Source organism: Salmo trutta, chromosome 4 (genome assembly GCF_901001165.1).
Source record: "Salmo trutta chromosome 4, fSalTru1.1, whole genome shotgun sequence".
NCBI classification, from domain to species: Eukaryota; Metazoa; Chordata; class Actinopteri; order Salmoniformes; family Salmonidae; genus Salmo; species Salmo trutta.
The window spans coordinates 1,687,922-1,704,689 of record NC_042960.1 but is presented as its reverse complement, the minus strand read 5'-3'; the positions used below and the strand labels follow the sequence as shown (position 1 = coordinate 1,704,689).

Genomic DNA, 16,768 nt, shown 5'->3' with positions numbered 1-16,768 from the left:
ATAAGATTATTTCATTCATTCAGATCTAGGATGTGTTATTTTAGTGTTCCCTTTATTTTTTTGTGCAGTGTATATTTATATATTATCTTTTAAAGGACAATCAGCAGTTGAAACTAAAAGAAAGCGTACTCCCCACCCCTGTTTCGATAAGTAGCTGAAATATAACCACTCTCAATTCCATAAACAGCGCTATGGATGCAAGAAATGGCCATCCATTATATAAAAACTATAGTTTTGAGGCTATATAGTTTGTTTACAAACAATGTATGAAAACAAGTATATATTTTGGGTTCTGATGGGTACAACAGTTAAAGAAAGTCATGAGGCATTTATAAATTATATTGTTCAAGAATCAATCGGGACATATCATAAATGTTTAAGACAAAAAATTGATGTAGCAACTGCAGATTTCACTTTAAATATGCAAGTAGATGCCTTTTGTTTTTGATATATTTAGGACTAGCTAAATACTTGCCAGCCATTCTAAAACTGGCTGAAGCTCTTTGTTAAGTGTTGCAGTGATTTCCCTTGCTGTGGTAGCTGCCTTGTATAATGTTGAATCATCAGCATACATTGACACACAGGCTTTACTCAGTGCTAGTGGTAGGTCATTAGTAAAAACGGAAAAAAGTTAAGGGCCTAGAAAACTGCTCTGGGGTATCCCAGACTACCTGGTTTATGTTAGAGAGGCTTCCAATAAGATAAACAGTAGGTAAATAAAGTCCCCTGTATATATTCAGCATTTTCATTAGTGATATAGAGTTATAACAGACATTTATAAGAAGCTTTATGTGTCTGGTGTATGTGGGTGGAACTTAAATTAGATATTTACCTGATTTGTTGGATATTTAACAATTATTTACTTAACAAACAGTATGATATTTATTTCCTGCTAATGCTGTATTTTATGGTCTCCACTCTAACACTCTGCAGCTAATCTGGGCGTGTGGTTTTATTAGGGATAGCTTGAGCTGACAATTGGCAGCTGGCAATCCAGCGACAGGATGTGGGGTGGTTGTAACTGGGATAGAGAGGACTAGAACAAAGGCCTCAATGGTCCTTAGACATCCTGGCATCTGGGAAATTAGGCCAAGGTCCGGGGTTAAGATAATGCCAGGTGCAGATAAAGACAGGATGAGCCCAAAGTGGCTTATGGTGCCGCCCAATCTATATGGGAGGTGTGGAACCAAGCATTCTAGGTATTCGCTATATAAACTGTGCATTGTCTGTAAAGGATAACCTCTCAGCATAACAGTCAGTCAAGACTGTTGGGCTGACGGTTTCATTATTGCAATAATCAATCGATATTAAATAAAGATGATTGTTTGAATAAATGACCAACTGTCTCTAAGTACTGAATTTCCATGACAAACTTCCCCCAGTAGACGTGGATGTTACTCAGGAATCAGATAAAAAGTTGAAAAGAAGTGGAAGAAGGTGACCAGCTACAGACCAATTACAACAACCTGACTGCGGAGAGAGACCAGCTACAGATCAATTACAACAACCTGACTAATGAGAGAGACCAGCTACAGACCAGTTACAACAACCTGACTAAAGAGAGAGACCAGCTACAGACCAGTTACAACAACCTGAAAAAAGAGAGATACCAGCTACAGACCAGCTACAACAAACTGACTGAAGAGAGAGACCAGATACAGACCAGCTACAACAAACTGACCGAAGAGAGAGACCAGATACAGACCAGATACAACAACCTGACTAAAGAGAGTATATGATCATGACGTCAATTGCACATGCCTCATATGCAGAAAACTTGTGTTTGTGTTGTCTAATAATAAGAGGTGCAGAATAATACAAAGTAAAATGAGAGAGAGACCAGCTACATAGGTAGAGCGATGATCATGAGAAAGTTCTCTAATCGTTTACTTAATAAATGATCATGACGTTATCATGAGAAAAGAGGTTTTCCATTTATAAGACCAACACAGCTGCAGAGAGTGACCAACTACAGATCAGCTACAACACCCCTGACTAAAGAGAGAGACCAGCTACAGACCAGTTACAACAACCTGAAAAAAGAGAGAGACCAGCTACAGACCAGTTACAACAACCTGACTAAAGAGAGAGACCAGATACAGACCAGATACAACAACCTGACTAAAGAGAGTATATGATCATGACGTCAATTGCACATGCCTCATATGCAGAAAACTTGTGTTTGTGTTGTCTAATAATAAGAGGTGCAGAATAATAAAAAGTAAAATGTTTTTGTCTTGTAGAACAAACCTGTCCTGAATGCTGGCAGAAGTTTGAATCCAGTTGGTACTTCCTGTCTACTGAGACTAAAACCTGGAAGGAGAGCAGAGAGGACTGTCTGGAGAGAGGAGCAGACCTGGTGATCATAAACAGTGATATGGAACAGGTGAGTGAGTGAGAATTTTAACAAAAGCACAAATTAATAAATAAAGTAACAATGTCCTTGAACATGGTCTACCAGATTCCTGATCAAATGTGATTGGACCTTTAAAGTGTGACCTGCAGTTGGACACAGACAGAGGGCAGAACAGAACGCTGCACGGACAGAGCCACACACTGCACACAGGCAGAACCACACGCACGCACAAACGCATGCACATCTGTGAAGTTGCCCTTTCAAACCTCTGTTAAAGATGCAGACAGATTTCTTACAAACTTCTGAATATTTCCTCAAACTGATGTCACACAGACAGTATAGAGGAACAAATTCCCCTATTTGGCCATCGATTGCTAGTCATGGAGTGCAAGCCATAATGTCACTTCCTTATGAACAATGCCACAAACAGGCCTTGCGAAATACGACGTCCTGCTTGAAAGTGATTGGGTACTTAAAACATTCTATCAACTGCAGTCGACCACAGACAGTCATCAGAGAGGTACCAGGGGAGACGCATATCATAGCAAATACTCAACTACTAGTCATCATACAGTAGATATTACCATTAGGAGTCCGTTAGAAAGGTAATCATAAGTAAGTTAATAGTATAAGTAAATGCTAAAATAATGTATATTACAATAAGAGGTCAAACAGACTGAATTAGTTGATTCATTGATTGATTTGGGTAATCATTGATATTCGGTACAGTTAGTTAAGATGGCCAACTACGTCAACAAACAGGTGATTGAATTAAATGAAGTTACTGAAGAAAACCGGAACAGAACAACGAGGAGCATGAAGATTGAGACCCAACTCTCAGGTAAGGACAAATAATTCTGTGTATCTTATTCTCTCTCACACACACTGTAACACACACCTAACAATGCAGGCATGAACCGAATGCACAAACACACACTAATACCACATAATAGAAAAACACTTGTACATTTTTATTGTTCTGTCTTCTGGGTGGTTCAGTTGGTATGGAGCTTCGGGTTCAAAACATGCTGGGGTGACGTTCACTAAAATGTAATTTTAAAAACGATTAGGAACTTTTTAAATATACGATTATTTGAAAATAACCTCTTTAAACAACAGCACAGTGGACACCCCGCCGGGGTTGTAAAAATGTAACCACTCTCAAATTCATAGACAGAGCTACAGTATGTTTTCAAGGACTGATCATCCACGAGATCAAAATGATAGTTTCAACCATCTGAGGCTACACAGTGTTTGTTAACAATTCCATGGTAGAACAAACTTATATTTTGGGTCCTGATGGGGTTAGAAAGTTAAACTAAGTTCATAGAGCATTTACGTTTTAAGTTCCATTCTTCAGAATCAATGGGGAAATATCATTAATTTAAATGTAAAAAAATAATGTGATATTGCAGATTGCCCATTTAAATCATGCTACAGCAATCGCAGATTTCCCCTTTAAATCATGCTAAAGTTACATGTAATTTCTTCATACAGTAGCTTCCTGTTCCTCTTCCTGCCAACCCTAAATCGGGGGAAAGCCAATGGCGCAATGGAAATGTTTGTTTCTCAAAGTTCTAATCATAATCGTTAGTGATATAGGAGGATATGTGTTGTGTTTTAATCATAGTCATTAGTGATGTGGGACGATGGTGTGCGTGTTTCTCTGCAGATGAAAGAACAAGACTCTACAGGCTGGCTGCTGTGTGTTTTGGAGTGTTGTGTGTTCTACAAGTCATTCTCAACGTCTCCCTGAGACTGGCTTTCTGTGAGTGAGGTTGTATCCCAAATGACACCCTACTAGTGGACTAGTCAATAGCAATGCATTAAATAGGGATTTGGGATGCTATTCCACGTGCATTCGGAAAGTATTCAGACCCCTTGACTTTTTCCACATTTTGTTACGTTACAGCCTTTCTCTAAAGATGTATTTTTTCCTCATCAATCCACAAACATTAGCCAATAACGACAAAGAAAAAACATGTTTTTAGAATGTTTTGCAATTTACTAACAATGAAAAACTGAAGCACCTTTGGCAGCTATTACAGTCTCAAGTCATCTTTGGTATGGCATTCAGGCCAAAAAGTTCATTCTTGGTTTTATCAGAGAAGACAATCTTGTTTCTCATGGTCTGAGAGTCCTTCAGTTGTCTTATGGCAAGCTCCAAAAGGGCTGTCAAGTGCCTTTTACTGAGGAGTGGCTTCAGTCTGGCCACTCTACCATAAAGGCCTGATTGGTGGAGTGCTGCAGAGATGATTGTCTTTCTGGAAGCTTCTCCGATTTCCACAGAGGAACTATGGAGCTCTGTCAGAGTGAACATTGGGTTCTTGGTCACCTCCCTGACCAAGGCCCTTCTCCCCCGATTGCTCAGTTTTGGTGGTTCTAAACTTCTTCCATTTAAGAATGATGGAGGCCACTGTGTTCTTAGGGACCTTCAGTGCTGCAGAAATGTTTTGGTACCCTTCCCCAGATCTGTGCCTCGACACAATGCTGTCTCGTAGTTCTAATAATTCCTTCAACCTCATGGCTTGGTTTTTGCTCTGTCATGCACTGTCAACTGTGGGACCTTATATAGACAGGTGTGTGCCTTTCCAAATCATGTCCAATCAATTGAATTTACCACAAGTGGACTCCAATCCTGTTGTAGAAACATCTCAAGGATGAACAATGGAAACAGCATGCACCTGAGCTCAATTTCGAGTCTCATAGCAAAGGGTCTGAATACTTATGTAAATAAGGTATTTCTGTTTTTATTTTTAATAAAATCAAATCAAATAAAACAAAATTGTGTTAGTCACATGCGCCAAATACAACAAGTGTAGACCTTACAGTGAAATGCTTACTTAACTTCTTACATCTAGACTTTCCGCTAGCATTCCCACCCAAAACTTCTGGTGAATTTACTAAATTACTCATCATAAACGTTGACAAAATACATAACAATTATCTTAAGAATTATGGATACAGAACTCCCTTATGCAATCGCTATGTCAGATTTTAAAATAGCTTTTCGGCGAAAGCACATTTTGCAATATTCTGAGTACATAGCTCAGCCATCACAGGCTAGCTATTCAGACACCCGCCAACTTCGGGGTCACCTTAACTCAGAATTACTATTAGAAAAATGGTATTACCTTTGCTGTTCTTCGTCAGAATGCACTCCCAGGACTGCTACTTCCACAACAAATGTTGTTTTTGTTACAAATAATCCATAGTTATGTGCAAATATCTCAGTTTTGTTTGTGCGTTCAGGGCACAATCCAAAGGGTAACGCGCATCGCCAAGGGTAACGCATATCGAAACCAAAAATTTCAAAATGTTCCATTACCGTACTTAGAAGCATGTCAAACGGTGTTTAAAATCTATTTTTATGCTATTTTTCTCGTAAAATAGCGATAATATTCAACCGGACAATGTTGTATTCATTCAAAGAGGAAAAGAAAAAAATTGCAATGTCTCGTGAACGCGCATCTCCAGTCTCTGAGTCACCAGGCAGACCACTCAGAAACTGACCTGCTATACTTTGCCCAGAGGAGACGTGTCAATCCGGTTTCCGAAAGCTTTAGAGAGCCAATGGAAGCCTTAGAAAGTGTCACGTAACAGCTCAGATACTGTAATTTTGATAGAGATGCAACAGAAGGACTACAATTTCACAGACAGGCCACTTCCTGCCTGGAATCTTCTCAGGTTTTTGCCTGCCATATGAGTTCTGTTATACTCACAGACACCATTCAAACAGTTTTAGAAACTTTAGAGTGTTTCTATCCAAATCTACTAATTGTATGCATATTCTAGTTTCTGGGCAAGAGAACCAGATTAAATCGGGTACGTTTTTTTAAGCCGGCCGTGAAAATACTGCCCCCTATTCACATCAGGTTAAGAGGCCCTAACCAACAGGGCAGTTTAAAAAATACATAAAAGAAGAAGAGATAAAAGTAACAAGTAAATAAAGAGCAGCAGTAAAAAATAACAATATATACAGGTGTGTGCCGGTACAGAGTCAATTCGCAGGGGGACCGGTTAGTTGAGGTAGTATGTATACGTAGGTAGAGTTAATTAAAGTGACTATGCATAGATGACAACAGAGAGTGGCAGTGGTGTGGAAAGGGGAGGAGGGCAATGCAAATAGTCTAGGTAGTCATTTGACTAGATGTTCAGGAGTCTTATGGCTTAGGGGTAGAAGCTGTTTAGAAGCCTCTTGGACCTAGACTTGGTGCTCCGGTACCGCTTGCAGTGTGGTAGCAGAGAGAACAGTCTATGACTAGGGTGGCTGGAGTCTTTGACAATTTTTAGGGCCTTCCTCTGACACCGCCTGGTATAGAGGTCCTGGATGGCAGGAAGCTTGGCCCCAGTGATGTACTAGTCTGGTCGCACTACCCTCTGTAGTGACTTGCGGTCGGAGGCTGAGCAGTTGCCACACCCGGCACTGATACAGCCAGTAAGGATGCTCTTGATGGTGCAGCTAGACCCTGTGTTGAGGATCAGCGTGGCGGATGTGTAGTTACCTACCCTCACCACCTGGGGGTGGCCCGTCAGGAAGTCCAGAATCCAGTTGCAGAGAGAGGTGTTTAGTCCCAGGGTCCTTCCCTTATTGATGAGCTTTAAGGGCACTATGGTGTTGAACGCTGAGCTGTAGTCAATGAATAGAATTCTCACATAGGTGTTCCTTTTGTCTAGGTGGGAAAGGGCCGTGTAGAGTGCAATAGAGATTGCATCATCTGTGGATCTGTTGGGGCGGTATGCAAATTGGAGTGGGTCTAGGGTTTCTGGTTGATGGTGTTGATGTGAGCCATGACCAGCCTTTCAAAGCACTTCATGGCTACAGCCGTGAGTGCTACGGGTTGGTAGTCATTTCGGCAGGTTACCTTAGTGTTCTTGGGCACAGGCACTATGGTGGTCTGCTTAAAACATGTTGGTATTACAGACTCGGACAGGGAGAGGTTGAAATGTCAGTAAAGACACTTGCTACACGTCCTGGTAATCCATCTGGCCCTGCGGTCTTGTGAATGTTGACCTGTCTAAAGGTCTTTCTCACATTGGCTACGGAGAGCATGATCACACAGTCTTCCGGTACAGCTAGTGCTCTCATGCATGTTTCAGGGTATAGCGGGATTTCTCATAAGCTTCCGGGTTAGAGTCCCGCTCCTTGAAAGCGGCAGCTCTAGCCTTTAGCTCAGTGTGGATGCTGCCTGTAATCCATGGCTTCTGGTTGGGGTATGTACGTACGGTCACTGTGGGGACGACATCATCGATGCACTTATTGATGAAGCCAATGACAGATGAGGTGTACTCCTCAATGCCATTGGAGGAATCCCGGAAGGTATTCCAGTCTGTGCTAGCAAAGGTCCTGTAGCTTAGCATCTGCTTCATCTGACCACTTTTTTATTGATCTAGTCACTGGTGCTTCCTGCTTTAATTTTTGCTTGTAAGCAGGAAACAGCAGGATGGAATTATGGTCAGATTTGCCAAACGGAGGGTGAGGGAGATTTTTGTATGCATCTCTGTGTGGCGTATAGGTGGTCCAAAGTTATTTTCCCTCTGGTTACACATTTAACATGCTGATAGAAATTTGGTAAAACTGATATGAGTTTCCCTGCATTAAAGTTCCCGGCTACTAGGAGCGCATTCTCTGGATGAGTGTTTTTGTTGTTTGCTTATGGCAGAATACAGCTCATTCAATGCTATCTTTGTGCCAGCCTCTGACTGGGGTCGTATGTAAACAGCTACAAAGAATATAGATGAAAACTCTCTCTGTAGGTAGTGTGGCCTGCAGCTTATCGTGAGAAACTCTACCTCAGACGAGCAATAGCTCGAGATTTCCTTAGATATAGTGCACCAGCTGTTGTTTACAAAAATACATAGACCGCCGCCCCTTGTCTTACCAGATGCCGCAGTTCTATCCTGCTGGTACATCGTATAGCCAGACAGCTGTATGTTGATTTTGTCTTCGTTCAGCCACGACTCTGTGAAGCATAAGATGTTATATATTTGATGTAAATGTATAAGATGTTATACATTTACAAAAAATTACAAAACCTGTTTTTGTTTGTCATTATGAGAATTGTGTGTAGATTGATGAAGACATTTTTTTTTTAATCCATGTCCAGAATAAGGCTGTAACGTAACAAAATCTGGAAAAAGTAAAGGGGTCTGAATACTTTCCGAATGTACTGTAATGCATTACTTTTGACCAGGGCCCATAGGACAGATATGTATTTCATTATCACACTACATTTATGTTCTCACAAAGCAAGGATCACAATTCAGACTTACAGACGTTACATAACTTGTGGGACCAGTAGTTTGTCAATATTGCTGAAACACAAAACAAAATGTTGATTTCATTATTACTGAAACAGGATCCAAGTGGTATATATAAATATCCAGTCAATTTGGAAAATTGGAGGGCTCTTACACTCCAGTGTTGAGATGCAGAAATTCTAGCTAAATGCTTGGCGCATAGAAATTAAAAGGTTTTGACAGATACTATTCATCCTAATCAGACAGGTTTTTTACATGGACGATACATTGGAGATAATATAAGACAAATACTGGAAACAATAGAACACTATGAAATGTTAGAAAAACCAGGCCTGCTTTTCATAGCTGATTTTGAAAAGGCTTTTGATAAAGTATTACTGGAGATTATATATAAATGCATGGAATACTTCGATTTTGGAGAATCTCTTATAAAATGGGTTAAAGTTATGTATAGTAACCCTCGGTGTAAAATAGTAAATAATGGCTACATCTCAGAAAGTTTTAAACTGTCAAGAGGAGTAAAACAGGGTTGTCCACTACCGAGCATATCTATTTATTATTGCCATCGAAATGTTAGCTGTTAAAATTAGATTCAACAATAATATTAAGGGATCAGAAATCCGTGGCTTAAAAACAAAGGTGTCATTGTACGCTGATGATTCATGTTTTCTTTTAAAACCACAATTAGAATCTCTCCACAGCCTCTTACAGGATCTAGATACTTTTTCTAACCTCTCTGTATTAAAACCAAATGATGATAAGTGTTGATGATAATGATGATATTATGTATTGGATCACAAAAAAATGCAACTTTTACATTACCGTGTAGTTTACCAATAAAATGGTCCGACGGGGATGTGGACATACTCGGTATACATATCCCGAAAGAAAGAAATGATCTCACTCCAATCAATACAAAATGAATAGAAAGTTAGCAAAAATAGATAAGATCTTGTTACCATGGAAAGGAAAATACCTGTCTATTTGTGGAAAAATCATCCTGATTAACTCTTTAGTCATATCACAGTTGAACTATTTGCTTATTGTTTTGCCTACACCTAGTGACCTGCTTTTTAAATTATATGAACAAAAAATATTCAATTTTATTTGGAATGGCAAGCCAGACAAAATATATCAAATTTATATTTATATAACGAACATCAATTTGGAGGGCAGAAATTATTAAATACAAAAGTTATACTTAAATCTGAAATGGTTCTCCAGCAAATTACTGTAGTAACAATGTCTCACCCCATGTTCAAGAATGGCCTTTTCCCTTTATTCAGATTACACCTGCTCACTTCCGGTTATATTAAAGCGTAATCATCTCCAAAATATCGTTGTTTTTTAATCAAGCCTTAGAAAGTTGGTTGCAGTTTCAGTTTAATCCATCTGAAAAGAAATAACAAATAAATCAACAAATATTGTGGTTAAACTCAAGTATACTAACTGAAAAAAAATGTATTTTTCGAAGAAATTTTTAAAAAAGGTATAATTTTAGTGAATGACATCATAAATAGGACTGGTGGAGTTATGTCACACATGCAGATAACACAGACATATGGAAATGTCTGCTCTAACCAAATTTACATACCAACTGATTGCAGCATTGCCACAAAAATGGAAGAGGCAAGTTGAAGGGGGAAAAAGTAAAGAACTTGTCTGTCAGCCCTGCATTAAAAAACAAAAATGGTTAATGAAATTTGTGAGAAAAATAAATAAAAGCACCAAAAAAATTGACAGCTGCGCCATATAAATTACAAAATAGTGGGGAAGAGACTTTCAATGTACCGATTCCATGGCACATGGTTTATGAATTGACACGCAAAACAGGATTCAAAACGGATTCAAAACTCACATTTTTCAATTTTCAACCAATTGCAACCAATAGAATGTTATTTCTATGGAGGATACAATCTTCCCAGCTCTGCAGATTTTGCTGCGAGGAGGCAGAGTCATTAGATCATTTATTTTGGTACTGTCCATATGTTCTGTAGCTCATTCTTGGTCACACTTCCAGGAATGGCTGAAGAATTGCAACATTTACCTAGAACTAACGCTGCAGATAGCAGTACTGGGTGATTTGAAAAGTCAGTCAATCGATCAAAAATATAATTATTATTTTTGAAAAAATGTATCTTTAATTTACATTCTCTAGAAACTATGAGAATAGAAAGGTTCAGTACTTTTGTGAAGCATCACAGCACAGTTGAAAAATATATTGCAAATATAAATCCCTAATGGATGGTGTTAAGAGATAGATGGGAGAAGTTGAACGGAGCTGAAGGGTGGGACTAATGACAACAAGATAACAAACGTAAAACATACAGGGTCTGTAAAATGTATACAGGTCCAGAAATGTTGTGAAATAGCAGAGTTACAAATAGAAATCAAACTGGATGGACATCAGAAATAGAGGAAGGCCAGGACTGAAAACAAACAAAATATAACTTTTGTCAAATAGATTGTGTCTGTAAAATATGTATAAACTGAAGGTAGAAGCTTAAGTGTTAATGTGTATTAGTTTACTCCAATTGGAGGAGGGGTGGTAGGGTCTGTGGGGAATAATAAAGGTGTATTATAAAATGCGTATATGTATGTATATGTGTATGTATGTGTACATGTATGAATGTTTATGTGTGTATATATATATATATATATATATATATATATATATATATATATATATGTATATGGGTATGCGTATGTATATATCGAGATAGATATATATTTACCAAAAACATATATGGGGGATTGGAAATGATGCAGACAATTACATTGATGGAAGCAACAATCTGTCCTCAATATTAAAGCTGATCCACCCCCCCCCCAAAAAAAAAATAATAATAATAATAATGTTGACATTGTCCACAGAGAACGTAGTAACTACTGTAACTGGTGTCCTTGGCCTTGTGTAAGTCACTGAACATGGTGTACATTGTAAACACCACAACCAGGACTGTGTCCCAAATGGCACCCTATCCTCTTTAAAGGGCACTACTTTTGACCAGGGTACATAGGGCTTTGGTCCATGGTACTGCACTATAGAAGGAATAGGGTGTCATTTGGGATGCATGACATGCAGGAACTTCTTTGTTTTTCAGCCCGCTCTAATGAAGAGAGAAACCAGTTACAGACCTGTTACAACACTACTGGCCTGGAGCAAGACAGAGACCAGCCAGATACCAGTAGTCGTATCATTGACCTGTGTACAGACAGAGACCAGCTGCAGAGGGAGAGAGACCAGTGTCGGAAGAACATGAACCAGCTAGAGAGGGAGAGAAACCAGTTACTGAGGGGCAGAGACCAGTCAGATACCAGTAGTGGTATCACTGACCTGTGTACAGACAGAGACCAGTTGCAGGAGGAGATAAACCAGTATAGAAAGAACATGAACCAGCTAGAGAGGGAGAGAGGCCAGTTACTGAGGTACAGAGACCAGTCAGAGAATACAGATGACAAAAACCAGTTACAGGAGCGTTACAATGCCCTGACTAAAGACAGAGACTTGTTGAGAAACAGGGTCAGTGTTCTGACCAATGAGAAGGTGGCGCTGGAGAAGAGGCTCTCTGAGCGTGGTAAGTAGTCAAGTCAGTCACTAGGGCTGCATCCCTCTTCTCTACCTTTCATTCTCCCAAACTGTGAATTTGCAGCCTGACCTCAAAGATAGTAAATGTAAATCTGTGACACTCAGAATAGTATGATATGTTACGTTTGGTTACATAAGATAGTTTACTTGAGGCAAAAACAAAAAGAGAAAGGATGGGTGGCCATATGATGCAACCGTCTATCAACCCAAAGGTTGCATGTTCGAATCACATCATGGACGACTTCAGTATCTGTAACTTATTAGCAACTTTGCAACTACTTGCCACTTTTAACTACTTTGTCACAATATACTTAGCATGTCAGCTAACCATTCCCTTAACTCTAACCCTAACCCCTAACCCTAACCTTAATCTCTAACCTAGTTTAGGTTAGCATTCTAGCCACATAGCTAACATTAGCTACAACAAAGTGAAAACATATCATAAGTAACTGATGATTGACGTACACAAAATAATACACACCATGTGAAATGTAACATATCATACTAAATGGAGGGACACAGATTTATGTTTACCATGTTACGTCCAGGGTGGAACTTGTAGTGTGCACTTGGACACTGTGTGCAGTACACACCAATCATGGATTCACCAATAGTTAAATGACAATGTAAAAAAATATTCAATACAATAAACAATGTGTTATATATTTCACATATTATGTACATTTCTTCATCAGGGATAAACATTTGTCGGAAAATCGAGAAATCTTGTCCAGAAGGTTGGAGGCTATTGGGATCCAGCTGTTACTTCCTGTCTACTGAGATGAAAACCTGGGAGGAGAGCAGACTGGACTGTCTGAACAGAGGAGCATATTTGGTGATCATAAACAGCTTGGAGGAACAGGTGGGTGAGTGAGTGAGTGAGTGAGTGAGTGAGTGAGTGAGTGAGTGAGTGAGTGAGTGAGTGAGTGAGTGAATCAAGCATCTCTTTGTCAGTAATGTATCTTCCAGTATTTAACACATGTAGTCTATAGTAGTTGACAATATCAGTATCTTTCTCATCAACAGCAGTTTCTCTTTGGCGTCAATAAGAGAGCCTGGATTGGTCTGACTGACTCTGTTACTGAGGGTACCTGGAAATGGGTGGACGGCACCCCACTGACCACCCCAAGGTAAGAGACTACTGCTCTATAATAACACTGACCACCCCAAGGTAAGAGACTACTGCTCTATAATAACACTGACCACCCCAAGGTAACAAATTACTGCTCTATAACAACACTGACCACCCCAAGGTAACAAATTACTGCTCTATAATAACACTGACCACCCCAAGGTAACAAATTACTGCTCTATAATAACACTGACCACCCCAAGGTAACAGATTACTGTTCTATAATAACACTGACCACCCCAAGGTAACAGACTACTGATCTATAATAACACTGACCACCCCAAGGTAACAGACTACTGTTCTATAATAACACTGACCACCCAAGGTAACAGATTACTGCTCTATAATAACACTGACCACCCCAAGGTAACAGATTACTGCTCTATAATAACACTGACCACCCCAAGGTAAGAGATTACTGCTCTATAATAACACTGACCACCCCAAGGTAACAGATTACTGCTCTATAATAACACTGACCACCCCAAGGTAACAGATTACTGCTCTATAATAACACTGACCACCCCAAGGTAAGAGATTACTGCTCTAATAACACTGACCACCCCAAGGTAAGAGACTACTGCTCTAATAACACTGACCACCACAAGGTAAGAGATTACTGCTCTAATAACACTGACCACCCCAAGGTAAGAGACTACTGCTCTATAATAACGCTGACCACCCCAAGGTAAGAGACTACTACTCTATAATAACACTGACCAACCCAAGGTAAGAGACTACTGCTCTATAATAACACTGACCACCCCAAGGTAAGAGACTACTGATCTAATAACACTGACCACCCCAAGGTAAGAGACTACTGCTCTATAATAACACTGACCACCCCAAGGTAACAAATTACTGCTCTATAATAACACTGACCACCCCAAGGTAACAGACTACTGTTCTATAATAACACTGACCACCCAAGGTAACAGATTACTGCTCTATAATAACACTGACCACCCCAAGGTAACAGATTACTGCTCTATAATAACACTGACCACCCCAAGGTAAGAGATTACTGCTCTATAATAACACTGACCACCCCAAGGTAACAGATTACTGCTCTATAATAACACTGACCACCCCAAGGTAACAGATTACTGCTCTATAATAACACTGACCACCCCAAGGTAAGAGATTACTGCTCTAATAACACTGACCACCCCAAGGTAAGAGACTACTGCTCTAATAACACTGACCACCACAAGGTAAGAGATTACTGCTCTAATAACACTGACCACCCCAAGGTAAGAGACTACTGCTCTATAATAACACTGACCACCCCAAGGTAAGAGACTACTACTCTATAATAACACTGACCAACCCAAGGTAAGAGACTACTGCTCTATAATAACGCTGACCACCCCAAGGTAAGAGACTACTGATCTAATAACACTGACCACCCCAAGGTAAGAGACTACTGCTCTATAATAACACTGACCACCCCAAGGTAAGAGACTACTGCTCTAAAAAAGGAGTAGGACTGATTCTCTGTGTTGCTCATAATCCAATGAGTACAAGGTGAGATATGATCCTCCAGGTGTATGGAGACTTTTACCAAATGACATATTGCTTCAAATCATATTTCCACTCATAGATGTCATTCTACAAGCACTAAAGATATATCATAGAAACCAAGTACTATTTGCATATGAACATTATATAAAAAAGAATACAAATAAAGTTGTGTTTGTAGGTCCAAGCTTGATGAGGTATCCTCAAGCTTGACTGTTTACTTTGCCATTTTTTGTTGTTGATTTTTGCGCTGACTGTATGCAATGGCTCTCTTGCACTGGTTCTATGCACACTCACTAGATTCTACCCACACACTCACTAGACTCTACCCACACACTCACTAGACTCTCCCCACACACTCACTAGACTCTACCCACACTCTCACTAGACTCTACCAACACACTCACTAGACTCTACCCACCACTCACTAGACTCTACCCACACACTCACTAGACTCTACCCACACACTCACTAGACTCTACCCACACACTCACACACTCAGACATACTACACTGATACTCCAACACACACACTACACACACACACACTCAAAACACACACAACCACACACACACACACACACACACACACACACACACACACACACACACACACACACACACACACACACACACACACACACACACACACACACACACACACACACACTTTTCACATGCAGTGCTGCTACTCTGTTTATTTTCTATCCTGATTGCCTAGTCCCTTTTACCCCTACCTACATGTACATATTACCTAAATTATCTCAACTACCTCGTACCCTTGCACATTGACTCGGTACCGGTATTCCTTGTTGTTGTTATTTTATTGTGTTAATATTTTCCTTTTTCTATTTAGCTAATTTTAAATTTTTATCTGACATTTTAACTCTGCATTTTTGGGAAAGGACCCGTAAGTAAGCATTTCACGGTAAAGTCTACACCTGTTGTATTCAGAGCATGTGACAAATCTTTAGCATTTTATTTTCTCTGTCTTGTTTACCCTGTAGTTACTGGTACTCACCGCAGCCTGATAATGGTGGTGACAACCCAGCAAATGGGGAGGAGGACTGTGTTGAGCTGAACACAGAAACATGGCATCCTGTAAAAGCATGGAATGACCAATCATGTGAAGACAATCGTTACTGGATTTGTGAAAAAAGTGTTTAACAACACCATGACAACAGAGGAGGCAGGTGGGAGGACGCGCGGGCTCATTGTAATTGCTGGAATGCAATTTATGGACCGGTATCAAATGCATCAAACATATATAAAACACATGTTTGACTCCGTTCCATGAATTCCATTCCAGCCATTACAATGAGCCTGTCCTCCTATAGCTCCTCCCACCAGCCTCCTCTACATGACACCATACTGTAACACAGATACAGATACCTGCGCGGCCGAAATGAAGCGGCTTGCACTCTTGGCCTCGCACGCTAGCAGTGAAAATTTTGCAGAAACATAACACTGTGTTTCATATCTTACTGCTTTCTTCAGGGCGCTGTGCTCTCCTGACACCAAATAATCAACCCTTTTTAATATTAATTCAATGGATTGGCGATTGCATTGTCTGTGGATCTATTGGTGCGGAAAGCAAATTGAAGTGGGTCTAGGGTGTCAGGTAAGGTAAAGGTGATATGATCCTTGACTAGTCTCTCAAAGCACTTCATGATTACAGAAGTGAGTGCTACGGGGCGATAGTCATTTAGTTCAGTTACCTTTGTTTTCTTGGGTACAGGAACAATGGTGGCCATCTTGAAGCATGTAGGGACAGCAGACTGGGGTAGGGAGAGATTGAATATGTCCATAAACACACCAGCCAGCTGGTCTGCGCCAGTACAGTAACAATATGGATTATTGTGAACACACACACAGAGAGAGAGAGAGAGAGAGAGAGAGAGAGAGAGAGA

General features: G+C 40.0%; 1 protein-coding gene across 2 annotated transcripts; it reads left to right on the top strand.

Moving 5' to 3' along the window:
- Positions 1-2,697: 2,697 nt before the first annotated feature.
- On the top strand, positions 2,698-16,403 carry LOC115190554 (C-type lectin domain family 4 member M). Of its 2 annotated transcripts, XM_029748772.1 has the most exons (6): positions 2,701-3,197; positions 4,029-4,124; positions 11,722-12,195; positions 12,902-13,068; positions 13,233-13,336; positions 15,866-16,403. In XM_029748772.1, the coding sequence occupies exons 1-6, from the start codon at positions 3,095-3,097 to the stop codon at positions 16,023-16,025; spliced, it is 1,104 nt and encodes a 367-aa protein (XP_029604632.1). In that variant the 5' UTR covers positions 2,701-3,094; the 3' UTR covers positions 16,026-16,403. The 2 variants fall into 2 exon arrangements, with proteins under 2 accessions (XP_029604633.1, XP_029604632.1); XM_029748773.1 differs by lacking the exon at positions 4,029-4,124 and having other exon boundaries at positions 2,698-3,197.
- The last annotated feature ends 365 nt before the right edge of the window (positions 16,404-16,768 follow it).